This window comes from Siniperca chuatsi, linkage group LG2 (assembly GCF_020085105.1).
Source record: "Siniperca chuatsi isolate FFG_IHB_CAS linkage group LG2, ASM2008510v1, whole genome shotgun sequence".
In the NCBI taxonomy this organism is placed as follows: Eukaryota; Metazoa; Chordata; class Actinopteri; order Centrarchiformes; family Sinipercidae; genus Siniperca; species Siniperca chuatsi.
In genome coordinates, this window is record NC_058043.1 from 607,501 (window position 1) to 635,279 (window position 27,779).

The following is a 27,779-nucleotide window of genomic DNA, read 5'->3' on the forward strand; positions in this document are numbered from 1 at the left end:
AGAGACAGTAAAGAGGACAGTAAAGAGACGCAGTAGAGGAGGACGCAGTAAAGAGAGCAGTAGAGGACAGAGAGAGCAGTAAAGAGCGCAGTAGAGGACAGTAAAAGAGAGACAGTAAAGAGACGCAGTAGAGGACAGTAAAGAGACGACAGTAAAGAGAGAGAGCGACAGTAGAGTAGACAGCAAAGAGGACAGTAGAGGACAGTAAAGAGACGCAGTAGAGGACAGTAAAGAGACGCAGTAGAGACAGTAAAGAGGACAGTAAAGAGGCGCAGTAGAGGACAGAGAGGCGCAGTAGAGACAGTAAAGAGACGAGAGAGGACAGTAAAGAGACGCAGTAAAGAGAAAGAGGACAGTAAGAGAGACAGTAGTAGAGGACAGACAGTAGAGTAGAGAGACAGTAGAGAGGACAGAGAGACAGTAGAGGACAGTAAAGAGACGCAGAGAGACAGTAAAGAGACGCAGTAGAGAGACAGTAGAGAGTAAAGAGACGCAGACAGTAGACGCAAGAGAGACAGTAGAGGACAGAGAGAGTAGAGAGACGCAGTAGAGGACAGTAAAGAGACGCAGTAGAGGACAGTAAAGAGACGCAGTAGAGAGAGAGACGCAGTAGAGAGGACAGTAGAGAGACGCAGTAGAGGACAGTAAAGAGACGCAGTAGAGACAGTAGACAGTACAGTAAAGAGACAGTAAAGAGGACAGTAGAGGACAGTAGAGAGAGGACGCAGACGACAGAGAGGACAGTAGAGAGACAGTAAAGAGGACAGTAGAAGAGACGCAGTAAAGAGACGCAGTAAAGAGTACAGGACAGTAAAGAGAGAGAGAGCAGTAGAGAGACACAGTAGAGACAGCAAAGAGAGTAAAGAGGACAGTAGAGAGACAGTAGAGAGACGCAGTAGAGACAGAGAGACGCAGTAGAGGACAGTAAAGACAGACGCAGTAGAGGACAGTAGAGAGACGCAGTAGAGGACAGTAGAGAGACAGTAAAGAGGCGCAGTAGAGGACAGTAAGAGACAGTAGAGAGACAGTAAAGAGCGCAGTAGAGGACAGTAAAGAGAGCGCAGTAAAGAGGCGCAGTAGAGGACAGTAAAGAGGACAGTAAAGAGGACAGTAAAGAGGACAGTAGTAGAGACGCAGTAGAGAGACAGTAGAGAGACGCAGTAAGAGAGGCAGTACAGTAAGAGGACAGTAAAGAGACGCAGTAAAGAGGACAGTAAAGAGACGCAGAGAAAGAGAGGCGCAGTAGAGGACAGTAAAGAGAAAGAGAGGCGCGCAGTAGAGGACAGTAAAGAGACGCAGTAAAGAGACGCAGTAGAGGACAGTAAAGAGACGCAGTAGAGGACAGTAAAGAGGCGCAGTAGAGGACAGTAAAGAGACGCAGTAGAGGACAGTAAAGAGACGCAGTAAAGAGACGCAGTAGAGGACAGTAAAGAGACGCAGTAGAGGACAGTAAAGAGACGCAGTAAAGAGACGCAGTAGAGGACAGTAGAGAGACGCAGTAGAGGACAGTAAGAGACAGTAAAGAGACGCAGTAGAGGACAGTAAAGAGACGCAGTAAAGAGACGCAGTAGAGGACAGTAAAGAGACGCAGTAGAGGACAGTAAAGAGACGCAGTAGAGGACAGTAAAGAGACGCAGTAAAGAGAGGACAGTAAAGAGACGCAGTAAAGAGACGCAGTAGAGGACAGTAAAGAGACGCAGTAAGAGAGGCGCAGCAGAGAGGACAGTAAGAGAGGACAGTAAAGAGACGCAGTAGAGGACAGTAGAGAGACGCAGTAGAGAGACGCAGTAGAGGACAGTAGAGAGACCCAGTAGAGGACAGTAAAGAGACGCAGTAGAGTAGAGGACAGTAGAGGACAGTAAAGAGCAGAGAGGACAGTAAAGAGAGTAGAGGACAGTAAAGAGAGCGCAGTAAAGAGGACAGTAAGAGAGACGACAGTAGAGAGCGCAGTAAAGAGTAAAGAGACGACAGTAAAGAACAGTAAAGAGACGCAGTAGAGGACAGTAAAGAGACAGTAGACGCAGTAGAGGACAGTAAAGAGACGTAGAGGACAGTAGAGGACAGTAAAGAGCGCAGTAGAGAGGACAGTAGAAGAGGAGTAGAGGACAGTAGTAGAGGACAGTAAAGAGGCGCAGTAAAGAGTAGAGGACAGTAGAGGACAGTAAAGAGGACGCGAGTAAAGAGGACAGTAAAAGAGGACGCAGTAAAGAGAGCGCAGTAAAGAGACAGTAAAGAGACGCAGTAGAGGACAGTAAAGACAGGATCAGCACGTGATGGGCTTTATTCATGACGGCTTCGTTTGATATCCATGGTAACACATACGCGCACCAGCATGTGAGTGCAGGATCTTCCCAGACGCAGTCAGAGCTGCTGTGTTTGTGCTCTCTGTGCTGGGAGCGTTTTCATACTGAAGCTCTGCTGTGTTTGCTTGTCGTCGTCAGCAGGTGTGTGAGACAGGTGTGTGAGAGACAGGTGTGTGAGAGACAGGTGTGTGTGAGACAGGTGTGTGATGTGGATTGATATTCCCTCAGCAGACCCATTGTACGAGCAATACGCTGTTCGTTCAGTGCCAGAGAAGGCCGAGTGGCACGGCTGGAATCAATTACCTGCCACAGCGGCTCATTCATTTAGATTTGTCCTGAGAGGTAGAGATGCTGTTCGGTTTTATTTAGAGGAGCGCCGAGGGAGGCCGGTTTATCACATGTCCTTCAAGAGTCACTCATCTTAACGGAGAGGAACTGAACAGCTGAGGACATCAAAAGCGTCTGTTCTCAAACATATTTTTAGAGATAGTCCGTCCACCTCTTTGGTCCAGACTGAAGCGTCTCAGCAGCTGTTGGACTGTGATGAGACGTGCTTCATCGTTCATGCTCCCCTCAGGATGAACTGTAATCACTCTGCTGATCCTCTGACTTTCCATCTAGCGCCACCATCAGGTCGACACGTTAACGCGTCCGACACTTTGGTTTCTGACCAAATACCTGCAGAGCTGCTGACGCTCCCATCAGCCTCAGCTGCACTCTGTGTTCACTGCTAACCAGCTAATGTTAGCATGCTAACATGCTAAACTAAGATTGAGAACATGGTGAACGTTATACCTGCTAAACATCAGCATGTTAGCATCGTCATTTTGAGCATGTTAGCATGCTGATGTTAGCATTTAGCACAAAGCACTGTTGTGTCTGAGTACAGCCTCACGGAGCTGCTAGCACGGCTGCAGACCGCTGTCTGTTTTTCCTTCTTTTCCCACAAATCGTTTAACTTGCTTTGCATAACATCCTTTAGCGATATCATCCCTGTCTTCATTTGACCTTTATCCGTCGTAACAATGATGACATTAGCATTGAGCTCAAAGCACCACTTAGTCTAAGAACAGCCTCAGAGAGCTGCTAGCATGTCTGGAGACTCTGTCTGGTTATTGAGAGAGAGAGAGTTTCTGAGCTGAAGTGCGATTCAGTGTTGATTCAGATTAGCCAGAGACGATAAGTAAAGGGTCTGATTCCAGGTTAGAGGTAAGGACTTTAGAGACAATGCGGCTTAAAGTTTAAAGTTAAAGCTTGAAGTTTTAGAGATACCAAATGGCGTTGACATTCTGTGGGTTGTGATCATCTTGCTTATTATCTAATTATTCAAACGGAGTGAGCCAATAATGCTCACTGCGCCATGACTCACTGTCGTAACACTTATCTGCTCCATCAGACCACGAGCTCGGCTCTCAGTAGCAGGTCACTCTGTAGGGGTGAGATTCTTCCTCTAAAGGGAACGTGGTGTTTGTGGAGGCCTCAGTTCTCAGCAGGCGTGGAGTGTTTGACCTCATCCCTCTCCTAGACTGATGTGGTCTACCAGGTCATAGTGATGTCAGACCGGCGTGTTAATGGTCTATCTGTGTGATGAAATGTATGTCAGTTTATGCTTCATGTCTGTTTCTACTCAGTAACCTGCGTACAGATTAACGTGATTCAAGTAAATCTTATTTTGTCATTTTAAAGTGACTACAAAGAAACACAAACAACTACAAAGAGACATAAAACCATTACAGATGCAAAACAACCACCAAGTGACGCAAAACGACCAAAAAGAGACACAACACCACTACAAAGAGATGCAAAGCGACCACGAAGTGATGCGAAATGACCACAAAGAGACGTCAAATCGACCACAAAGATACGCAACACGAACACAAAGATCTGCAAACGACTTCAAAGTGATGCTCTCTGTGTGAGATGTCTAACGGCGTTGGTATCACGTGGTATAGCTGCCAGTTAGTGTGGAAAACACAGACACTGACGTTAGCACTTATTAGCTAACTTAGCTTAATCGTCCGAACAACAATAACCCATAAAATTACAGTTCTGCATATTTAAACAAAATAAACATCAACTACCGACAGTCGTAGTCCTTACAGCCTTAGCTAATGTGTTGTCTCCGGTTAGATTGTCGAAAATAGTAAATAACAGCTTCAGTCCCTGAGGAGCTATGTTAGCATTAGTGACGGTTGCGTCCAGTTAGCTAACATTACAGTTCTATTTCGTACGTGCCTCGCCCTCTGATGGGCGTCGCTATTGGCCAGCCACCTTGTGTACGGATCTTCCGCGAGTTTTTGTCCCCCTCTGGTGTCGCATGTTTTTTCTTCTCACCATCTTCTTGGCTAGTTTTTCCTCTCCAACTACCATGGCCGACGCCAAGCTTTGCCTCACCTGCACCGCGTCCTCGCCTCTGCCTGGGATGTTGTCACCTGGAGGAGGCTGACTCCTGCGCCGGTTGTCTCTCGCTCCCCAGGGAGGAGCGTGAGCGGCGGCTGCACTTCATCGGACATCTTGACGCCCCAACCTTCCCCCTCCTCCCGGGTTCCCCGCTCGCACATTGTGTGCCCAAAAATGGCGCCAATTATTGCGTTTGCCCGACGTGAGTGGGCCGAACTACTGCAAATCTGCTCATTATAGTGTTTAGACCCAAAACATGACTGTTACTGAGGTCATCTCGTATAGCAGTCTAACGTTAGCCCTATTTCAGACACTTCGCTGAGGTACTTGTGGCTGGCTCGCCATGTAGCCAGCTGCGTTGAGCTCAACAGCTACAGCTAAAATCTGAAAATACTTATATGATCGTACAGTCGTCCTTTCTCCCTGTTGCCATTGTTGCTGTGTGGCGCTCAGCTGTTTTTTATAATCTGCCACTGGAATAGGATGGATGGGGGGGGGGGGTCATCTAGTGGGTGGATGTTATCCATAGCACCTTGAAGTTACTGCCGGGACCACCGTAGCAGCATACTGTATGAAACCGTCTCAGTGAGCTGATGTACTTATCTTGGTTAATCCGGGGGAGGCGATGTTTTTACAGAATGAGGCGTGGCGATGACACAATCAAACAGTAAAAGCTAAAATCGCGTTAATCACATTGTGTCAGATGTGTTTCGAGCGTGTTTATTTGAGAAAGGCCTGTAGAACTGAAAGTGTGTGTCGATGGCGTATCTGTTCCTGATGTGTTTACAGGACCAGGCAGCACAAACCTGAGTGTGTCGGTGTGTAGAAACGCTCTTTACTGCTTTCATTTTCTCTCTTTTTCCTCCCACTCCTCGTTCACTCTCAGCCTCCCTGCTTTCTCTTACTGTGCTTTAACCCTTCGTTTCTCCCTTTTTATCCACCTTCTCTCCGTCTTTCCTCTGCACACTTTCTGCTCTCGCTCTCTTTCTCTCCATCAATCCCTCTTTTTTCCTTCATGCTCTCTCATCAGTATTTGTGTCCGGCCTGCACCTCTGTACCTGCATTTAATCAAGGCTTGATTAACACCCCCGTCATTTAGCTCTGTAAATCACCGGGTCGTTCATCACCCGCTAGCTGCTCTCATGATGTTGTGTCATCCATTGTTAACTAAGGTTGATCTCATTTACTGATTAGCTCACTAATCAATCTGATTGAACGTCAGGCAGGGCTTTTCCATCTGCATGAAGTACACGTGAGAGGACAGAAGTACGCGGGGCCGCTCCTGTTAGCACAGGTTTTACTGGGAGGAGTTTGGGTGATGAAATCTTCGCTGTGCTCGTCGGTAATCTAACTGCTCGTTCAGGACGTCACCTGGTGAAATGACAGGATCTGGTCTGTAACAGACATGGACGTTCAGCAGGACAGAGCTGAAGGGGAGGCAAAGATACTGCAGGAGGTGGATTTGAGTCAAAAATTTCACTCGTTCAGAGTCGTAACTCAATCAGATCTGAACTCGCAGACATGAAACACGTATTGAATCGTTCATTAATCCATTTAGAAATCACAGAGAAGAAAGCGGCTGCAGAACCTGCCTGAGAATCCTGCTGTTTCTAAGTCTCCTTCAGTCTCACAGTGATCCAGAGACAGCTGTCTGTCCGTCCACGGGTCCACTGCAGACAGGAGCTGCTGACTGCTGGTTCGGCTGCTCTGATGGGACAGTCTGACTACATGTGAACACAAACAGGCTAACAGACGTGTCTGTAGAGACCAGCAGCACCGACCTGCAGATTGATTTCCTCCATTTCCACACTAAAGTCAAATTTCACGCTGGAGTTTTTTTCTTCTGCATTTCATCAGCTCAGAAATCCACTTTAAACTACAGGAGGAGATCCAGTCCACAGAGAAACAGGAGCATCGTGGCCTTAATTATTACTGGGGGGGTGAAACGTGACCCACATACGGATTAAAGTCACTGACCAGAGCAGGTGGTGTTAAAATCAGCCCCCCTCCCCTCATACAGAAATCCAGCACAGTGAAGAAAGACGAAGCACCTTTTGGTTTAGTAGAACAGCAAGTCTTTGCTCTGATGATGTGTCAGAACATGAGGTCTGTTAGAAACTAGAACCTGGACTCAAGAGTTCACTGTATGCTGCTCAGAGTGATGTCTGTCTGTCTGTCCATCTCTCTCTCTGTCCATCTCTCTGTCTGTCTCTCTGTCTGTCTCTCTGTCCTTTGTGCTCTTTGATGCATTTTCTTTCATGTTCAGTTTTTGAGACGTAATGATGTTCGGACCTTCTCTGTCTGCTTTAGAATAAGTCCGGTTTCAGCGCCTCTTGTGTGTGCGGGGAAATAAAAACCCTGAATCAAACCGAACTGTTGTTTTGACGTGATAAATGTCTCTTTCTGTCCACCAGATGACTTGGCCAGCAAAGCCAACATTATCATCGACCCTGCAGAGATCCAGGCCGCATCTATGGATGACCTGGACGAGGATGAGGAGAGCGGAGCGGCCCAGGTGTCCTGTTTCTTTTTCCTTGTGTACTTTTGTGTGCATGCACTTTTATACTATAAAATAATTACTGTCGTCTCTGAAGTAATCACAGTAACTTTTACTTTTTAACAATAGCAACTCAGGATTGCGACACTGAGACAAACATTTCAAGTCACGAAATATATTGTAGATTTCAAGCAAAGTATATAAAGCCAATCGGGGAAAACAGATCTTGATGTTCCACATTACTCACCGGTTACGTTGTGAATCTGTGTGTTTTTAACAACAGAGACCGTTTGGTGCAGCAGCGATGGGTGGAGCTCTGGCGAGGCCCAGCTGGTTGAGTTCTCCCACTCTGGGTCGAGCCAATCGTTTTCTGAGCACGGCCGCCGTCAGTCTCATGACTCCCAGACGACCGCTCACACAGCCGGAGAAAGTGAAAGTTCGTACCCTCGCTGTGGAGCAGAGGACTGAGGAGGACAGTGAGTCGATTAACACATCAGATTCATTAAAGGAGTCCGGTGATTTAGCGTTGCACTTCCATAAAGTTGGAGGACTCACTGGCTGAAAAATATAAAGAAAGAATGATCACAACAGATGCAGCAGAGGCCGATTTATCCTACACAGTGTCAGACTCCCAAATCCCAGAGTCCTACATTTCCCATAATGCAGCTGAGTAGTGTCTTTCATTAGAGCCTCCCTGCCTGGTAAACCGAGGATAAAATACGATAAAACATTTCTCACTCGTGGTTTCTAAATACGATTCACTCACGTGTTAGCTTATGGATAGCTGTTAGCTCGCTGCAGAAGTTCTTCTTCTTCTGGTGTTTCTGTCAGTTACCGGACAGCTTCAGGTGCATCAGCACCTCCTTCTGGACTGGAGGATGACCGACCCGGATTTACACGCAGCCCAGAAAACAAAGCCTGTAGTCAGATTTGGGACCAACAGAGACGCAGAGATGGGACTGAAAGAGTCTTAAATCTCACCTGGATTTTATTTGGATACGAGACTCGTGAGATGACCAGTGGAAATGAAACCTAAATCAACATACACAAATGTCTCGTGAATAAGTGTTTAGTCAAGAGAAAGCAGCCTCAGCTCTTCCGTTCCTTTTAGGGATGTTGAGTCTCACGTTTTTCACAGATCGAGCAATCGCAGGGAGAAGAAATCTACTGTACTGACCCGAACATTCGACAACCCTGATCATAAAGCAGAACGTAAATCCCACAGTTGTGTAGTTTGTCTGTCAGTCACAGACTCACTGTCTCTGCTGTCCGACTGTTGAAGCAGTCGAAATGATTTTCTCGGACAGTTAGCGCGTTTCAGACATCGGGAGACACTTAAGGCTCGGTAGGAATTAGTTTCCTCGCTGGCAGCAAAACAGGTCAGAAACTCCTGCAGGTTAAATTTGGACGAACCAAACACTGACTCTAACAGACTCACTATAAATGGACTTGAAAAAATAGATAGCCTAGAAACAATAAGGCTTCAAACAACCCATAATGCAACACTCTCTGTAGGAGACACTCTTTCCTTTAAAAAGAAAATCTGACGTGAAAAATACATACAGGTAATCGTCTGGTCCTCAAATATAATTCAGCCTCCCCTTTCCTCCTTGATTGACTTGTGTAGAAAAGCCAGAGTGATGGCAGTTACCCAGAGCAGGCGTGTTCCTCTGGTTCCTGCAGCTGGAGACCCGACCCAGAGTACTCTACACCTGCAGCCTCTTAGTCTTTGTCAACTTTTTGTTTTCTTTGCTGTTTGTTTCTCTTCTGCTCAACCTGAAGTCGAGGGAAGCCACGGCAACGACGGCCTGTTGCTGGGGCGACCGGTGGAGGAGCCCGATCAGCCAATCGCAGATAAGTCCCTGCTGGAGATTGTTGACGGGATCGTGATGATGTACAACCTGAGTGTTCATCAGCAACTGGGAAAGGTGAGTCTGCGTGTGGTGTTACATACCGAGCGTCACACACTTCAGCTCTTGGCTTGTTTCTGCAGTTACAGAGTTTACGGGACGAACAGCTGGTCCTCCGGTGGATTTAATAAGCTGTTTCCTTTTCGAGAACTCAGAACCTGACCTGCGTTTGGACCAAAGGATCCAGGGACTAAGTTGTGTTCGATAGACGCCTTGGCAGCTGCAACTTGTGCACAGTTTTAATTCCCAAAATAAGGATCAAGGTTCAGCTTTATTGTCATTATACAAAACAGGAGTGCACAATGAAAAGCTGTTGTATCATAGAAAGATTTAAAAACTGTAAAATACACAGTAAAATAGAATGAAGTAGAACATACGGGGAAAAAAAGTAGCACTGAAGAAAGAAACAAAACAAAAGAAACTTTATTTACAAGAAAATACATAACCCAACCCAATAAAACCCAGCAGGTAGACCAATGGTGTTCTGGGCGGTTTTAATCATCCGCTGCACCGTTTGGTGCTGGGCTGTGCACAGGAAGCACTGGGGAGTACTGGGCTGTGCACAGGAAGCACTGGGGAGTACTGGGCTGTGCACAGGAAGTACTGGGGAGTACTGGGCTGTGCACAGGAAGCACTGGGGAGTACTGGGCTGTGCACAGGAAGTACTGGGGAGTACTGGGCGCCGCTAGTATCAGTATTAGGACAAGGCTTGTACATTTCTTGTTGTTAAAAACAAAGTTCAGCTTTGTTTTCGGCGTCCTGACGTAGAGAGGGAGCTGTGGTCGCTGCCGTCGTTTTTTAAAGTTTTATCTTCTAATTAGTCTGAGCTTCACGGTTCTTCAGATGTGGTGGAAACACAAACAGGAATGTGCAACTGGGACTTTCAGTTCCTGAGTTAAGTTCCTAGATCAGTTCTTCTGGTTCCTGGAACCTTTTGGTCTTAAACCCTTTTTTAAGACTCAGTTTTTTAGCCAAGCTTTATATTAATGTAGTCTTTTGCTTGTTTTCTGTATGTAAAATGTCCTTGGGTTGCATGAGAGGCGCCTTATTATTATTATTATTATTATTATCATTATTATTATTGTTGTTGTTAATATCAGTCTTGCAGATAGAATAACTAGCTCAGAAAGTGCAGTTCCTGATCGAAGGTGGATCAAATTGTTCAAGATTTCTGTGTTCAGCTCAGAGTTTCATTTACATGAGAATCTTCTGTGAACTTTTGCATCTGAAAATATAAGAAACCTTTTTTCCAAAACCTTTCCAAACCTGAAATGTTTGTGCCTGAATAACCCGAAGCTTTTGCCTTTGAAGACGAGCGGTTATGGCCACTTCCTGAGAGGGTTGTGTTTAAACTGACTGGAGGAGTATATCATGTGAAGTGAGCATCTGTCAGGACGCGAACACAAAAGGTTAATGTTGCATATTTTATTCATATGTAAGAATCTGACCTTCGCATGGAGGCTCAGATAAACTCTGAAATCTGATTGTGAAGTCACTGCGTCATCTCCTGCATGCTGACTGAAAACATTCGTTCTTTCTTTCATAGTCGTGAGGCTTGACAGAACTTTATGTGATTGCAGCGTCTTTCAGAGAATTGTGATGGCGTAGGGTTTCGCTTGCAGAAAAGTGAGACAATCGTGGTGAGAATTGGTGCAGTCTGTTTATTGCTCTCAGGCCACTGTTTTATAGTGTATTATATTTTTTGCTCAGTGCTTCTCTTCCTGTGTGCACTGACTGACAGCGAGCTGCTGTAATGAAAGAGTTTCCCCTCGGGGATCAATAAAGGATTTCTGGTTCTGGTTCTGGTTCGTCCGTCCAGGTGAGTTTTGTGGGGGAGGCAGGCTGCTGTGTTTGTATACAACCACTGGGGGATGCCAAAGTTGGAAATGTCCAAAGTCTACAAATAGTGTCTTTAATTTAACCTCCGATTACTGAGATGTCAACGCACTCCAGCTGCAGAAAGCACCGTAGACAAAACAAAATGAAGTAAACAGTACATTTGCTCGGTTTGGGAGGAATTCGCTCTGCTTCACAGCATCTCGACCTGCTCGTTCTCTCTTTGTTAACATCTACCCACCTCAGCTGGTTCAGATTCATCTCTGCACTCACTTTAATCGCAAGCTGTCTGAAGATTATTGATCATCTTCCATGCTTTCCTGATATGTACGTCCGTCGGCAAACTTTTTATATCGAAACCATCTTCTTCACTTGAATCTGGCAAACTGAAACATGTCTGTGGAAGCGGGCGGTGTAGTTATTTGTTGCCTCCACAGATCGATGTAGTGTGTGTGTTGAGATGAGTCAGCGATGGCAAAGTGCTGCTGCACACATACCTGTAGAAAGGGTTTGTAAAGAGTACCTGCTCAGACTGTGAAGGCTGCCCATGACATAAAGGTGACAGGTAAAGCCCTGCAGTCTGTCCTCCAGCTGACGGACAGCCAGAGAGGTGGTGCCGAAAGTAATGATATTTTTATTTGTAGAACACTTTCCAAGCAAGGAGCTCAAATGGTTTTCCACTGCAGGGACAGAGCATACAAAGACAATCATAAAAACAACAGCAAAAAGACAAACCATCAGCAGGAGGAAAAACATGACGGAGCTGTATTATGCGAACAAACAAGTCTAGTTTTCAGACTAAACACTAACTGAAAACATGCAGTCTGTCTGCTTGGGCTCAACATCGATATTCAGGGAAATCTGTACCTCCAGTTTCCCACCTCAAGACCTAGGAACATTTCAGGGAGAATGAAAGCAGTAACATGTAAAGGGTTACGTCCGGCTGCTGAAAAACGCTTTCACGTGGAGCGAGCGAACCAATCACAAGACTGAATCTGCGACTTGTTTACGGTCGCCTTCCTTGCCAGTGCTTTCGCCGGTGATTTGATAAACAAGCACAAGTTCTCTCGTTTGCAACACAGCTCTGGAAACTGGACAGTTCCGCCGTCGCCTGTACACGTATATCCGGCCTTCCCCCATCTTCTTCTGTTGAGTTTTATGGTGCTTTACTGCCCTCTGCTGGACTGTCCCTTGCCCCATCTATTCCACTGCCATGTGTGAGCAAGACTGAAATGTTCCTGAAGGAAGCTGCATGTGTGAATAGTGAAAATCACTAGCGGTTTCCCCAGTAATTTACTGTGAAAAAGGCTAAAGACTGCCCAGAGCTGAGGAGTCACTACAGCAACAGATCCATCACAGCTAGACTCGAACCTGGACTCGGGAACAGCCGAAAGGCCTGAACCAGCTGATCTAAGAGGCCGTCTGGGACCGTTAGGAGTTAAAAGTTCACTGATGTTTCTGGAAATGGTAACCAGTGCGAAGAGACTGAACCTGAGAGGCTGCAGAGCATCGGCTACGGCTCGAGCACTGAGGCATTCCTGAACGACTAATGCTCGGATCGTGGATTCATCCCTCAGCTGATTGGACACGTTTTGTGTGCTGAATGTTGAGATGTCTGTGATTGTAGCCAATCAGAGCTTGTTCTTGCTCATAAATGGCCTTGGTACTAAACGCAGTCAGACCCGTGGGATGATTGTGTGGTTCTGAAAGACCTCGGGGACAGGAGCGACGGGTCATTTGGTTTCCACCGCCTCGGGGACGACATGGTTATGATCAGTACAGCTTTATTAATCCCCATGAGGCCGTTTGACCTCTGCAGCTGACCCGTCCTAACTGCAGCCGTGAGCACGAATAATCAGATATCTGCTCTTCTGTGTGAAAGTCTCTCTGGAGATGAAGGAAGGAATGAATTCTCATGTTTTCCTGAATGTTGTTTGCTTCTCGCTGCTGTCTGTGAATCTGCTTCTACGATTGTTTCATCTCTCTTGTTTTCCTCGTCATCTCCGAGTAATCCTCCCAGCGTCGGGTCTGAAGTGGAATCAGAAATTGTCCGTCGTGACAGCGCGGCCTCTCGACCTCTCTGTTATTGCCACGTCCCTTTTCTAATTTAAAAACACAACCCACCGGAGCTGAACGCGGCCGCAGCTCCACAGTGCCGTGCGATGTTATGGCTCCATCGCTGCTCGGAGGGCTGCCGCTCAGCGTTTAGAGTGACATGTTTGTTATGATGCAGGTGATTCATTTGACTGGTCATCATCGCAGCAGACGGTTGTGATGAGCTGTTTCAGATATAGAGATGTATAGATCAGTAAAAGCCTGTCGATGTTGTCATTGAAGTGCTGCGTCTTTATGAATCAGCTGGATTCAGTTTCATGTACCTGCAGAAAAAGCTCTTTCTGCTGCCAGCTGATTCGTGTACCTTTAAGCCCCTCCCACTTTAACAACAGGTTATCTTCTCTGTAAAATGTCTGTCATCAGTTCCTCTGACTGCGGCTGCCACTTTGTACTAACACGTAGTCCCCGTTGTTAGTTTACATTCTGGTTCCTGGAAGTCGGTCCCTAGCTCCTCCTGCGAGCTGTGATTGGTCAGGGACCGGCGTGTAGTCTGTCACGTCTTTCAGCCGAGGCACGGCAAGACTTTGACTCTGTAGTCTTTAATCTGACACAGACAGACCGGTCTGTGTAGTCTGGACCGGCAGCAGCTTTTTACAAACTCTCAAACAGTCTGATTGTTGGTCATTAGATCCAAAGTACTTCCTCAGTCTGCCTCGGAGACGCTTCAGTGTCCTGATTATCGGATCAGCTCGGCTTCGCTCGCTAGTGTCCTATTTTGAATTTAAAATGTGACAGCCCTACTTCTGACTGTCCAGCTGAATCCAGAGACGAGAGGAGCTGATCAAGATGGCGAGACACTCCTCAGCAGCGACGAGTCATTAACCGACGTTTTACGTTTGGCCTCCCAGGCTACGTACAAGCCGCCCCGCCTTCTTGCTGCAGGTTGTTGGGGTCGTACTCAGCCTGAGAAGACGCCTGCAGACGCTACTCAGGGCTGGAAAAAGCACCTCCCCCACAGAAACAAACAAAACATTTGGTCATAATTTATCAACAGTTAATATTCTCCATCAGATCAGTGAAGCCCTCTGTTTATTCTGAAGATGAAAATACAACATTAGCATTTGGTTTCTATAAAGGAAACCAAACCGAACTTTAAGCCCCCCCCTTCTGAAACTAAACGTACGGCCACGAGTAGATCTGTGGTCGTGTTAGTGTGCAGATGAAAAACACAAGAAGACTTTTGTTTATCAGAATTTGAATCTGAATCACGAGAAGTTCAGGGACGTGTCTCAATAAATAATAAATTTGATCTTAAAATGACAGTTAGGTTTAGAGAAGTACAGAAAATGTTTTTTAAAGCACATTTAACTACTTATTTCTAACGTTTATTCCTGTCACATGTCAGAACACGCAGTGGCGTGGTTACTAGCATAAAGCTAAATAATGCACACTACGAACACGAGTGTGACGTGTTTCCGTTCTCCCTGCAGATGGTGGTGGTTTCAGATGATGTGCACGAATACGCCGTCGCACTGAAGGACACCGAGGAGAAGATCGCACGATGCCCCGCACGAGTAAGCTCCGTCTTATTTCACATTCATTCGTCATGATTTCATTTATTTGACGTGTGTTGCTCAGTGGCACTTGTTAGTTTCTCAGCGGATCAGAACTGAAAACTTGTTGTCTAATGATTGTGTCTGCAAACATCACACATGTTCATAATGAACTTGCGTTGGAAGTCTGGAGTTAAATCAGGTGACGCAAATAAACCACAGCTGACTGTTTCCGTGAGATAATGCTGGTGTGCTCAGGAGCAGAGTGGGATCAGAACACTGTAGTTTCTAAATACGTTAAATCTCTCTGCTCATCATCACTGGGCTGGTGCTCTGTGGCTGCTACACATCACATTAAAATACAAACAAACCAGCCTGACCTCCGTCCGATGATGATTCTATTTTCTGATAACTGCCACAACAGTGAACTCGACCTCCGTGAGTCCCGACTGTAAGCTACATGATCATGTGCTGTGATACTAAACGCCCTCACTGGCTCATCTTTCCCAAAGCTGCCCTGTGGAGTTTTAGAAGCACAAGGGAGCAATATTTTATTTACAATAAGAGTCCTGTTTTTTTTTTTTTTTTAGTCTATATTAGTTTCCATGTAGTCAGACTGTCCCATCAGAGCAGCCGAACCAGCAGTCAGCAGCTCCTGTCTGCAGTGGACCCGTGGACGGACAGACAGCTGTCTCTGGATCACTGTGAGACTGAAGGAAACTTAGAAACAGCAGGATTCTCAGGCAGGTTCTGCAGCCGCTTTCTTCTCTGACAACCCAGTGCCAAGTAGTATCGAAACTTCTCCAGTCAAACGAGCCCTGCATTCGATCCTTTTTGTACCCAGATCTAGAGAACAAAGACTATTTGTATAGTTTTGCTCACAGCCAATCACTGCAAGCGTTTTTTTACTTAATGCAACGTTTGATTGGCCCACTACCGCAGCTACAGCTAGCAGCTAGCAGCTAGCAGCTAGCAGCTACAGCTACAGCTAGCAGCTAGCAGCTACAGCTAGCAGCTACAGCTAGCAGCTACAGCTACACACTGCAGGCTGCCCCTCCACGCGCACTGTGCACTCTTCTCTGGTTTCTAAGCGATTTCTGGACATTTGTTGGCAGAGATGATGTCCTCAGAAAGTGTAGTCAGAGTCACACTGAATCAAACTGTTTCATGTCTGTGAGTTCAGATTCGACTGAGTCACGACTCCAATATTTACACAAATTGCAGTAATCTGTAAGTTTTTAAAGTAACTTAATGAGCTGTGAGGCGCTGCTGCAGCTGCTGACTGTGTTGGTGAGCCGTCCAATCAGCAGCCAGACTACAACAACACTCGCTGAAAACTAAACACTTCTGAGTCTGGTTATGGAGTCAGAGATGGAGCTTGTTGCTCGCTGGTGCTCAGGTGAAGATAATTGGCCGTGCTCCAGTTAACACACCTGTCAGCCTGCTCGTCTCATTAGCTTCACGCAGGGCACAAGTGTCTCCAGCAAACTCAGCAGTAATGTGATTAGAGGACAAAGTTCTACAATTATCTGTAGAAGCAAAGAGTCAACAAATAAAAAATAAAGCTGGTGAGTTTACTGCCTCTGCTGTGTAACAAAGCCAGACACTCGCAGTATATGATTATGCAGCTAACTTTGCACTTTGTTGCTTTGATTTATAACAACTCCCCACATCACTGACAACAGTCCACACCAGGGATCAGTCCTTTATCATGCCGTATCTGATGTTAGCTGCCAGAGTTTCTGCTTCCACAGACGTTGGAAGAACAATAGTGCAAGTTGTTCCCCGGATTCCTTGAACGTTGCCTCCTAATCTGTCAGCACCAGTGCCAAGTGTCGTTTACATGATCCATCCCTCATGGAGTCATTCAGACACGTGAATCGACAACAAACTAAACGTTCTGACATATAAACCCACATGTGTGTGTATACACAACACAAACTCAAAGCTTTCAGCAGATGGACGACAGTAAAGTTCTCATCGCAACAACGGATGACTTCATGTCGTACGTCAGTTCCTCAGTTACAGATCGTGTGTCTGGTTCAGTCCACGGATCACTAGTCTGAAGTCCATATAAAGTCCAATATGAGGATTTTCCTCTTTCAAGCTTTAGGAGAATATTTAGAAAAATGTATTAACCAAATAGTTTTCAATTAAAGGAGCTGTAGGCCACATTCACCGCCACTAGATGTCGCACTAGAGCACCAGCACCTCAGACAAAACAAATGGGCGCCAGGGCGCACCAGACTCCATTGAGAAAAACAGTAATTTAATCTAATCATCATAAAACACACTTCACTCAAACTGGACAGAAACAAAATAAAATACTCACCAAAACCGTCTTTGTTAGTCTTTCCACTGTTCAACAATCTCCAGCTCTGGTTCGGTCGAAATAAACCCTTAATTCACCGAAATGTTCCGGCTCCTCGCACTGACGTGTGGAGGTCACCGTCTCCACCGTCCTCAGATATGATGTAGAAAGGCCCGGGGAGACACGCTGTTTTCTGTCCTTCAGAGACCAGACATCCTGGAGGAGCTCCAGAAAAGCCAGAAGGTTTTTGCAGAGAAGCTGAACCACCTCAGCCGGAGACTGGCCTGGATCAACGCCACCATCTACTCCAAGGTGATCCATCCGCTCAGCAGTCTGCTGCTGTTCGGGCCGTTAATCCTCGTCATTTCTCATCTGTTACCTGTTTTGTCTCAATCTCTTAATCTCTCTCTGGTCACTAAAGCAACTGATGAATCTCACACAGATGTTACTTGTAGTTTTTGCTGTTTTTCTTTTTGATTCTATTAATTTGTGACAATTTAGTTTTTGTGTTCATTGTAAGTTTCTTTCATTTCTGATCTTTACTTTTGCCTTTCTCGTTTTATTGATCCTGTCTGATTTTTGACTTTGTGGAATCTGATGGGGATCCAAATAAAGACTCTAGTCCCTCTGTCTGTCTGCGTGTCTGTCCAGGACAAGATGTTGGATGTGTACTGGCTGCTGTGCGTTTGTATTCGGACCATCGAACACGCCGACAACACTGGGTCTTTGTTCGCCTTTGCTCCAGAGTTCTACCTCAATGTGGCCATGAATGCATACAGCGCTCTCAAGAACTACTTCAGCCCCGCGAACAGCATGGAGGAGCTGCCAGGTAAAACACACTTTACCTTTATTTCACTAAAAACCTCCCTGTAACAACCTGCCGTAGATTCTCCCATAAAAGCAGCTCAGATAACGGCCGAGTCTCGAATGATATCCATATTAGAACAAATAAAGGCTGAAATTACCGACAGCTCACACGATCATTTCCACATCAGTCGTGTCAGACTCGCCGCTTCTTTAACAGAAATAATCTTTTCATTTGTCGTACTCCTGATTCATGCTAAGCTACCGTCAACAAAAACGAACACTTCCTAATGTTTTTTCACATTAAAAGCCTACGCATACAAAGAAGGCTGCAAGACTTTTAATGTGAAAATTCACGGCAGCTTAACGTCATTCGGGGGAAAAGTCGGACACGACTCTGTTCTGATGAGTTAGTGCTGTGGAAATGTTCATTATACAGCAGGTAAACATGGAGGACGTGTTGAGTTTGTATTAACTGGGGGAATTAGAAATCAAGGCCTGGCTCTCTCTGCCAAATAAAGGATCCCGCCATTATTTAAGAATTTATGGTATTCCACTAATAACCTCCCTGTAAGTAGCTCCTTGTGTAAAGAGCAGTTTAAAACTGGTGTGAATTAATTGGTTGAAGCTGTTTTTAGATATAAAACAGCTTTTCAAATGTGATGACGTTCAGGAAGTTGTTAGACCGCAGGAAGCCAACTGTCAATAATCCACATCTGAAGAGTACATGTCTTACATCATGCCAACTCCTCAAAATTAGGGCTGGATATCGTTTAAAACAATACCAGTACCAAACCAGTACCCTGAAAGTGATACCGACACCAATAGAGTACTTCATTCGAGGCCCATCATGTGAATGGAAGCATTCAGTTGGTTAAAATGCCGCCACTCCCTATCCTTTTTCTGCACAACGTCATGCATGTGTGTCAACATTTCTTTTTTTACCCTCAGGCTACGAAGAAACCTTGACTCAACTGGCTGCTATCCTTTCCAAGCACTTTGCTGATCCACGTATTGTAGGAACAGGTAAACACACACACACACACACACACACACACACACACACACACACACACTGTATGCAAACACTGTGTGTGTGCAGTGTTCTTGCTGCAGTAATGGAGCTTCACGATGATATTCACATGAAATCATCTCTCTTTTTTCCTCCTTTCATTCATGTTTCTGTTCGTCTTTTTCCTGGCCTCTGCTCAGGGGTCAGACGCGTAAATAATTTAAAAAACTAAAGTTTAAATCACATCGAATGACTGTACTCAACCCAACAGAAACACAAAATCTTAGTGCAAAACTAAAATATTTAAATATTTAAAGACAAAATCCCAAAGTAAATAGTAACCAACAAACAAAAAAAAAAAACCCCTTCAAGTAAAACATAAATAGTTTTGCACTTACAGAGTCAGTCAGTTTGTAAAAATGTTTCCGGGAGTGTACACAGGTGGTGGTTTGGTTTCTTTCATCAGCTCTCTGTGTGTTGTGACTGGTTTATTTCTAAGTGACTGTTGTTCCTGGAAGCTGTGACTCAGTTTATCATGATCAGACTGCAGTGATCAATCAGCTTCTTATCACCCGGTGTAAACTAGAAGATGTCCAGGCTCATCAGTAAGTGTTGCAGTGGATGGTGAAAAGCCTGAGCCATCCTTATTGAACAGTTTAAAGAGTTAAACTGCACCATCTGGGCCACCATACTTCCTACTGCTCCTCTGCTCTGTGTTTGGAGAACAGTGTTTTTCTGTTGTATCTGTTGATCTGGGTGGTGAGCTGCTGCATACAACTGCCCGTACAGGGATAAATAAAGTTGTGTTGAATTGAAATTTAATTGAATTGGCTGAAGTTCCTAGAAAGTGAAGCCATGAAGATGACTGATTATAACAGAAGGGTAACAACATACTGTAAACTAGTTTAGGTACTTTGTCAGTTGAAGGGTAGTGAGTAAACTCTTTCTAATGTTCCAGGTCAATGTTCATAGAAGAGATGTGGTTGTTATTTTTGGTACATTAAGCAAATCACGACCTCTTTTATAATTCTTTCTGGAGAAGTGTATGTGCCAAAACAAGCAGAGCGTAAGAAGTTCTGATGTAAATCTATGAAGGTGTTGTCTCCATTAAAAGTTGTGTACTGTAACACCATGACGTTTATGACACATCAGCCTCTCGTATCTGATGGTTTGAGAGACCTTAAAATCACATTTTTACAGTTAATTAAAAAGCCATAATAAGGTTTTATTGGGTTTGAGTGTTGTTGAGAGGAACTTTTTCACACCGTGACCAATGTGTTGTCATCGTATTAAAATATATCTGTGCTCTCTTCCTCTCAGATATCAAGGACTCTCTGATGCAGGCCCTGGCCAGCTATGTCTGTTACCCACAATCCCTCAGGGCAGTGGAGAGGATTCCAGAGGAACAGTGAGTGTTTGTCTTTTCTGCTCTTTGGTTTGGGCTTTACTTGTTTGTTTGTTTGTTTGTTTGTTTGTTTCATACTTTTCTTCTTTCGTAATTAACAGCCAACAGTGATTTCAGGTCAGTCCCTGAGCTCCTGTTTGTACCTGAGGTTTTAGAACAGCTGCTGGTTTAATATTGATAATTCATTTACATTTAAAAATAAATGTTTGACATTTTTTATTTGGTTTTAAGAAAAATTATATTACAGAAATTGCTCTTCTTAAGGTTACTTAAGTTATCAGCTGATTCTGGCTTTCACTCCATCCTTTTGGATCTAAGCTACAGCTACAGGGGGTACACACTGTGGGGTGTGGGGGGGGCAAGGGGCTTGGTCCTTTTTTTTATTTACATGTTTCCTTTAGGTCACCTTATATGCAGATGACATGCAGATTTATCTAAGCTGTGGCGCTGCAAACCTATTTTAGAGATCTGTCAGCCTTCATGACATTTTTAAGTATTTCCTCCAACTAAACAGGGATAAGAGAGAGACACTGAACCTTTCAGTTATCACATTCTCCCGTCTCATCCTCTAATCTCACAATGTGAGAAGAACATGAAATCTATGGTTCTCTCCTCTTTTCTGCGTCTTAGAAAGCTTTCAAAGATTAGACGTTTGTCACCTGCTGACTAGACTGTTGTGACTCTTGTTTACAGCCACCAGGGTTCCAACTGCAGCTCAAGGGATTGATTAGGATTTATCAATTAGCTGATCCACAGAAAAATGATTGTATGACCAAACATTTAATCAGTGAATTGAGAGAATACCTGGTAGATTAATCGATAATGAAAACAATCGGTAGTTGCAGCCCAAGTTCTAACTAGAACACCTGATCCTGGTCTCCCGGCACTGTTGGCTTTTGAACAGATTATAAAGTCTTACAGATTACTTTTAGTCCTGAAGTTATATTTCGGACCATTTAGTGTTTATTTTTCCTCCGTCGCTCCTGGACTCCTCAGATATTTCTTTTCTTGTTGTTCTAACTTTTAGACTCAAACACAAAGTGACAGCCTCTGCTGACTCACCTGAGATCAAGTTTCCACTTTTAAATCATTTGTTGTGTTTTATTGATTTATGTTTTAATTTTTATTGTTTTAGCACAGTCATGTCTGTTTTTGTTCTCTTTTTATCTGTCCTATTGTAAAGCACTTTCTAACTGTGCCATATAAATAAAGTTTATTATTATTGTTACTATTATTATCCAAACTGTTTTCCCATCAATTTAGATAATCACATAATGTTGGACCGCAGGTTTCTCCCGTCCCAAAGGGCTCGTAATCAAATATGGAAACAATTCTCCTGATTTAATCAGATTGAGTTGAAACAATCCTGAACATCTGTTTTGCTTTAATTCTGGATCCTGGTCTCATATCAGTTCAGATCAGTTACCTTTTTCAGTAATGCACTTAATGTTATTAGACACAGTGTTTACAGGATACAATGGACCAGATGACTCAAAGTTTTATAGATGTTGCATTTGAATCCATGTTTGGGCAGCTTCCTCCGATCGGGAGTTTCATTAGGTTTTATCACAGTATACCTAGAGAAACAGAAAGTCAGGAAAGTCCAGCATGAATGGAAACATGAGCCTGAGCACAGAGAAAGACATCTGTGTTAATGTGGAAATAGACTTTATGCAGACAGAAGTCATGTTATTTTCTTTGAGACTTTTTTAGGTCAGAATCCAAACCGTCATGAAGCCAAACAACCAAATATATGTATGTGTATATACATATATATGTAATTAATTTCCTCTTCACTAGAGTACAGGCGACTAGTGCCAAAGGCAGAAGGATGTTGCTCACAGTGAATTAATAAATGGGGGTGGATTGAACCTGTTCGTGTGATTTCAGACGTGTTGCCATGATGAGGAATCTGCTGGCTCCGTATGAACAGAGACCCTGGGCTCAGACCAACTGGATACTGGTCAGACTGTGGAGGGTGAGCACACACACACACACACACACACACACACATTGGCAGACTAACATTAGCACATGTTAGCATGCTAACCATGGCTGAGTGGCGGCGCCGTATCACATCTCTTAATACACTGTGAACTAAGATGGTGAACATTATACTTGATGTTAGCATTTAGTTCAAAGTACAGACCCTCAGAGCTGCTAGCATGGCTGCAGACTCTTAGTCTGCTTTAATATCTGTGCATGGATGCAGTAGTGGAGTACACTTACTAAAGTACTATACTTAAGTAAAATGTTGATGCTATTTTATATTTCTACTCTACTACAGTTCAGAGGGAACAAATGTACTTTTTACTCCACTACAGTTATTTAACAGCTATGGTTACTTTGCAAATTCTGATTATTAATTCAAAATATAACCAACAAATATATGATGATTTGTGTTATTATAGATTAAATTAACCAGCAGGATATAAAGTTAAAATGAGCTCCACCTTCAGCAGCTGCAACATTAAAGTGATGAACACATGAATGCATCAATAATTAAAATCCAGTGATATAATATATATTATTCTGCATAATGAGTACTTTTACTTGTAACAGAGTATTTCTACACTGTGGTTTTACTGCTTTTACTGCAGTAAAAGATCTGAGTACTTCTTCCACCACTGATGATATGTAATTAATGCAGCATATTGTTTTTGGTTTTTGTCGTCTCTAATCGATGTCTGAGCTCTTTGTGTTGTTTTTCAGGGTTGTGGTTTTGGCTACAGATACACTCGCCTTCCTCACCTCCTGAAAACCAAACCTGAGGATGCCAACCTGCCCAGTCTGCAGAGTAGGTGGTCTCTTTCTCTCCCTCTGTGTTTGTATTTCGTTATATTCTGGCTGTTTGTGTTGCTCCCCGACTGTTTTCTCTGTCTGTCATTCTGTGTGTGGGCAGCGGGGAGGCTCAAACTGCAAGTCAGTGTGAATGTGAATGAGCGTGTTTGTTGGTGTTAGCTCTGTGGTGGACCAGTGAACAGTCCAGGGTGTCTCCAGACTTGTGCCTTTTCTGTTGCTGGGATCATTTCCAGCCGCTCAATAGCCCTAAAACGAATTAAGCTGAAGTGAATAAATCAATGATTTTTGCTTCCCTTCAGTGCCTTTTCTCACTTTCTCATGCGGTTTGTCGGTTTCTGACTCTCTGGCTTCTAGTTTTTTCTGTCTCTCATGTTTTTTTCTTTCTGTACATCCTCTTCAATCATTTTTTGTTCTTTTGTTTTAGTATGTGAGTGTTCCTGGTTCAGCTTCGAGTCCTCGTGTTTTCCCCCCCATGAATTTCCATAAATAAATTGAGGCCATGACTGCCTGTCTACACCAGGTTTATTTTTTACTACATCTCTGTTTGATTTAGGGCTTTAATTATCTCTGTGTGTGTGTCAGCCTCTGGTGTTTTCTGACCATAAATGAAATCACAGCAGCAAAAACAAATATGTCAATTTTTCTAGTTTCTACACTCATTGATGTTGATAAGGAAGAGTGGATGTTGTGGATAGTTTAGTCTGATGGTTTAGCGCACACAGTGATTACAGATCATTTATAATCAAGCTGATTACACAATACAATGATTACAATTATGATTTCAGCACAGAATCACAGCAAAAGATTAATCTTTGTTCTCTTAAATTTATAAGAGTACGGTCTAGACCTGCTCTACAGGAAAAGTGCAATGAGATAACTTCTGTTATGAATTGGTGCTATATAAATAAATAAAAATGGAAGTGTCACACCATAGTCTGAGAATGCATCATCAATCATTTCACATACAGAATGCTGGAATACTCATAAGATACAATCTTGTGTTTTTGTAATTAGAAAGCATTTTTTCTTAATTTTAACATACAAAACAAGGGGAACAAAAACAGTTATTTTCTAACATAACAAACCTGAGTGCAAAAACTACAAATCACCATTTCACCAGGTTGTGTGGCTGTTTCTTGGTTTTTGTACAGATGAAACAAACCAGATATAACGTGTTAATCAGTGAGCTTTACAGGTGCTGATAGGTGGATTTTGTTACCTTTGGACAGAGCCAGACTAGCTGTTTACCCCTGTTTCTAGTTGTTATGCTAAGCTAAGCTAACCAGCTGCTGGCAGTAGCTTCATATAGGATTTCACTAAATGTTGAGTTGTTCTTCTGGAAAAAACTCAAACTGTCTATAGAAACGTATAGAGGCTAGAGGTTTGGAGTACCTCAAGGGCCAATCCTGGGTCCTGTTTTAGTTTCCCTATATTTGTTCCCCTTTGGTGATGTTATTTGCTGTCATGGCAGTTTAACCTCATTTTTATGCTGATGACACGGAGCTTTAACTTCCAATAAAGCCACTGAGCTTGCTGCAGTGTGCTGCACTCATTACAGGAAAGTCCAACGCTGGATTACAACCAGTTTCCTTCAGTTAAATCCAGACAAGACAGATATTCTTATTCTTATCGACGTGGCGTGGTGTCTTGAGCTAAATGCTAATGTTAGCATGCTTACATATTAAAAGTGACAATGCTAACATGCTGATGTTTAGCAGGTACTATGTTTATCATCTTCACCATTCTAGTTTAGCGTGTTCCATTCAATAGTTGAGATGTTTCAGTGTGGAAGAAAGTGGAGGACATTTCCATCCATGGAGCCGTGCCGCTAACAAGCACGCTACATGTTGAATCTAACACAACGTTGTGGTTTATAGAGCAGTGAGGTCACTATCTTTCAACCTATAAGAGCTCAGATGTCCTGTCCTCATAGAGTCACACTGTCCTCTGAACCAAACTCAGGTGACTCCTGGATGCATTTGGCCTACATGAAATGTAAACTTGACAGTTTTGAGTTATTGGAAGACATATTTTTTCTTTCCTCCTGCTTCCAGTCTTCGTGCTAAGCTAGGCTAACCACGCCCCTGACCTAAAGTATATTTGTATTGTAAGCACAGAGAGGAAATAGATATTGATCTCATCTGACTGTGTGAATGCAAACAAATCATATTTCTCAAAATGTGGGTTGTTCCTTTAATAATTAAATGTATTAAGCATGCTTTGCCGTGTCATTGTCCTCTTTGTTTCAAAGCTTTTTCTGCTCCTCTGTTTCTTTTCCACTTAATTGTGATTTTCTGCTTCCTGCATGATAATTGACTTTCATCTGTGTGCCTTCTCATTTGCATGCCTTTCAGGGGATCTGTCCATTGCTAGTTTCCAAAGTAAGTTATTTTCCATCACTCCCATTTTCATTCGGTTGTCACTGTCTTCATTTATTTTGCTCTTTTAATAACAGCTGTCACCTTTGTTTCAGTGCACAGTCTCGCCTAAAGCTCCTCAATCTGATTAAATAGTTAGTAGATGTAGTCCATTTTCAGGACCAGTGATCCCAGTTAGTGAATGTTAAGATGTGACGTCCCATTATCAACAGACACTGTATTTGTTTTTAGTTTATGTGCCTTTCCCCTCTCCTGTTTTAAAGCAGGTTATATGCATACTGCATAAGCACTCAGTTGATATGTTAAGGTGGAATCCTACTCATAATTAACACAAATACAATCTAATGATAAAATATATCACAATATATGAATCTATGTCACAGGGCCCAATTTTCTGCAGAAGGAATACTTTTACTTTTTATACTTTAGGTACATTTAGCAGATAATACGTCTGTACTTTCACTTAAGTACAATTTTGAATGCAGGACTTACTGTAGTGGAGTACTTTTACATTGTTGTATTTGTTGTATTAATACATTCACTGTGTAAACGCCAGTGGTGCAGGAAGTATTCAGACTGTGTGACCTCTGGTCAGTGAACTGACTTTAATCTAAAACTGCAATATCTTTTTAAAGTTTGCTAACATTATCCACTAAAGCTACTGGTCATACCACTGACTGGACTGTACTGTGGAAGGGAGCATTTTATTACTTATTAATCAAACTTTGCATTTTTAAAGAGAAGAATGTGTAATTTCTCCTTTCAAAAGTTACATAGTCTCACTTTAAGTAAAAGTAAAAATACTGCAATATAAAAATACTCCATTAAAGTAAAAGTCCTGCATGGAAAATGCCACTTAAGTATGTAAGCTAAACGTACTTAATAAAATATAATTAGAAAAATGTAATTTATTTTTACTGATGCATCAATGTTGCAGCGTTTTACTGTTGTAGCTGCTCGAGGTGGAGCTAGTTTCAACTGCTACCACAATTAGCTAGTTTTAAAGGTTACATCGATAACATTTTTATGTAGACGAATATTTAAAAAAACAAACAAACATCTCCAGAGCTTTTAGAAAGGTGCGGAATAAAAGTATCGCTTTTCCAAAAAAAAAAAATCATGATTGTGAATTAATCATTTAAAAAATGTTGACGGGTCCAAAATGAATGTTTTGTTTATCTCTGTGTCTGACTTTGCTTCCTGCTTCTAACAAGGCCTGTGAGCCAATAGTATAACGGCGTTGGTATCACGTGGTATAGCTGCCAGTTAGTGTGGAGAAAACGGACACTGACGTTAGCACATATTAGCGATCTTAGCTCAATCATCCGAACAACAATAACCCATAAAATTATAGTTCTGCATATTTAAACAAGATAAACAACAACTTTCCGACAGTCATAGTCCTTAAAACCTAAACTAACGTGTTGTCACCGGTTAGATTGTCAAAATGAGAAAAAGAACAGCTTCAGTCCCCGAGGAGCTACGTTAGCATTAGTGACGGTTGCGTCCAGTTAGCTAACGTTATAGTTCCCTCAAACAATGTACTATTATAACGAAGGTGCGTATCAGAGGGGATTTAGAGGTGGGCCAGGGTCCGACATAACCGACGGCCCGGGCCCAGTACAGGGCAAGTTGGCTGACCAGTCACTGGTCCGTCCGGGCCGGTGGCGGACTGGTCCGCTTATGAAAAGACGGCCGCTCTTCTTTAAGAACGGAACGGATCCCAATATATTACCAATGTGTCATGTCGAAGGTAAATTAAAGTTCAGAACTACTGTAAATCTGCTCATTATAGTATTTAGACCCAAAACATGACTGAGGTCATCTCGTATAGCAGTGTAACGTTAGCCCTGTTATCAGACACTTCGCTACTTCGGTACTTGTGGCTGGCTCGCCATGTAGCCAGCTGCGTTGAGCTCAACAGCTACAGCTAAAATCTGAAAATACTTATATGATCATACAGTTGTAGTTTTAACTACTTTATATACGGTCAGCTAGTTTAATCTGTAACAGTCATTTGTTTTTAACTGTGAAGTAACCAGTAACTGCAGCTGTCAGATAAATATAGTGGAGAAGAAGTAGAAGTTTAAAGTAGCATAAAATGGAAATTCTCAGGTGCCTCAAAATGATACTGTACCATTTCCTGTCGTCAGCAGTAGCCTGACCTCTGTGTATCTTCAGGATAATAAACAGTATTTCGTGCTTCAGAGCAGATGGGGAGATTTCATCCTTCAGGGATGTCGTAGGGCAGAGAGGAGAAACGGGGATTATAAGACTTAATGAACACTTGACTCCACGATGTTCCCATCACGTCTCCCACAGGAGGCTGGAGAGCTTTCCCTCATCTTTTCCACACACTTGTGTTTGTCTTCCTCCTCCTCCTCCTCTTCCTCTCCTCTGTGTGTTCACTTCTTTCATTCCTCCTCTGTCCCTCTCTAATCCGTTTCCCTTCAAGTCTCCTTTTTGCCTCTCATTTCCTGTATTTCTTTCCTCATCTTTCTTTTCTTCCATCA

General features: G+C 43.4%; 1 protein-coding gene across 4 annotated transcripts in view; it reads left to right on the forward strand.

The window, feature by feature from the left end:
• The window catches only part of LOC122886146 (E3 ubiquitin-protein ligase RNF123), a 152,807-nt gene that overhangs the window by 26,205 nt on the left and 98,823 nt on the right, over positions 1-27,779 (forward strand). For 3 of the 4 annotated variants that reach the window (XM_044218163.1, XM_044218138.1, XM_044218144.1), the window contains exons 22-32: positions 7,118-7,218; positions 7,484-7,676; positions 8,983-9,128; positions 14,492-14,575; positions 17,070-17,177; positions 17,517-17,694; positions 18,621-18,695; positions 20,002-20,089; positions 21,977-22,064; positions 22,799-22,883; positions 25,243-25,269. In XM_044218163.1, coding sequence (XP_044074098.1) covers positions 7,118-7,218; positions 7,484-7,676; positions 8,983-9,128; positions 14,492-14,575; positions 17,070-17,177; positions 17,517-17,694; positions 18,621-18,695; positions 20,002-20,089; positions 21,977-22,064; positions 22,799-22,883; positions 25,243-25,269 — 1,173 coding nt within the window. The remainder of the gene's footprint in view (positions 1-7,117; positions 7,219-7,483; positions 7,677-8,982; positions 9,129-14,491; positions 14,576-17,069; positions 17,178-17,516; positions 17,695-18,620; positions 18,696-20,001; positions 20,090-21,976; positions 22,065-22,798; positions 22,884-25,242; positions 25,270-27,779) is intronic. The other variant, XM_044218154.1, reaches the window with a different exon arrangement.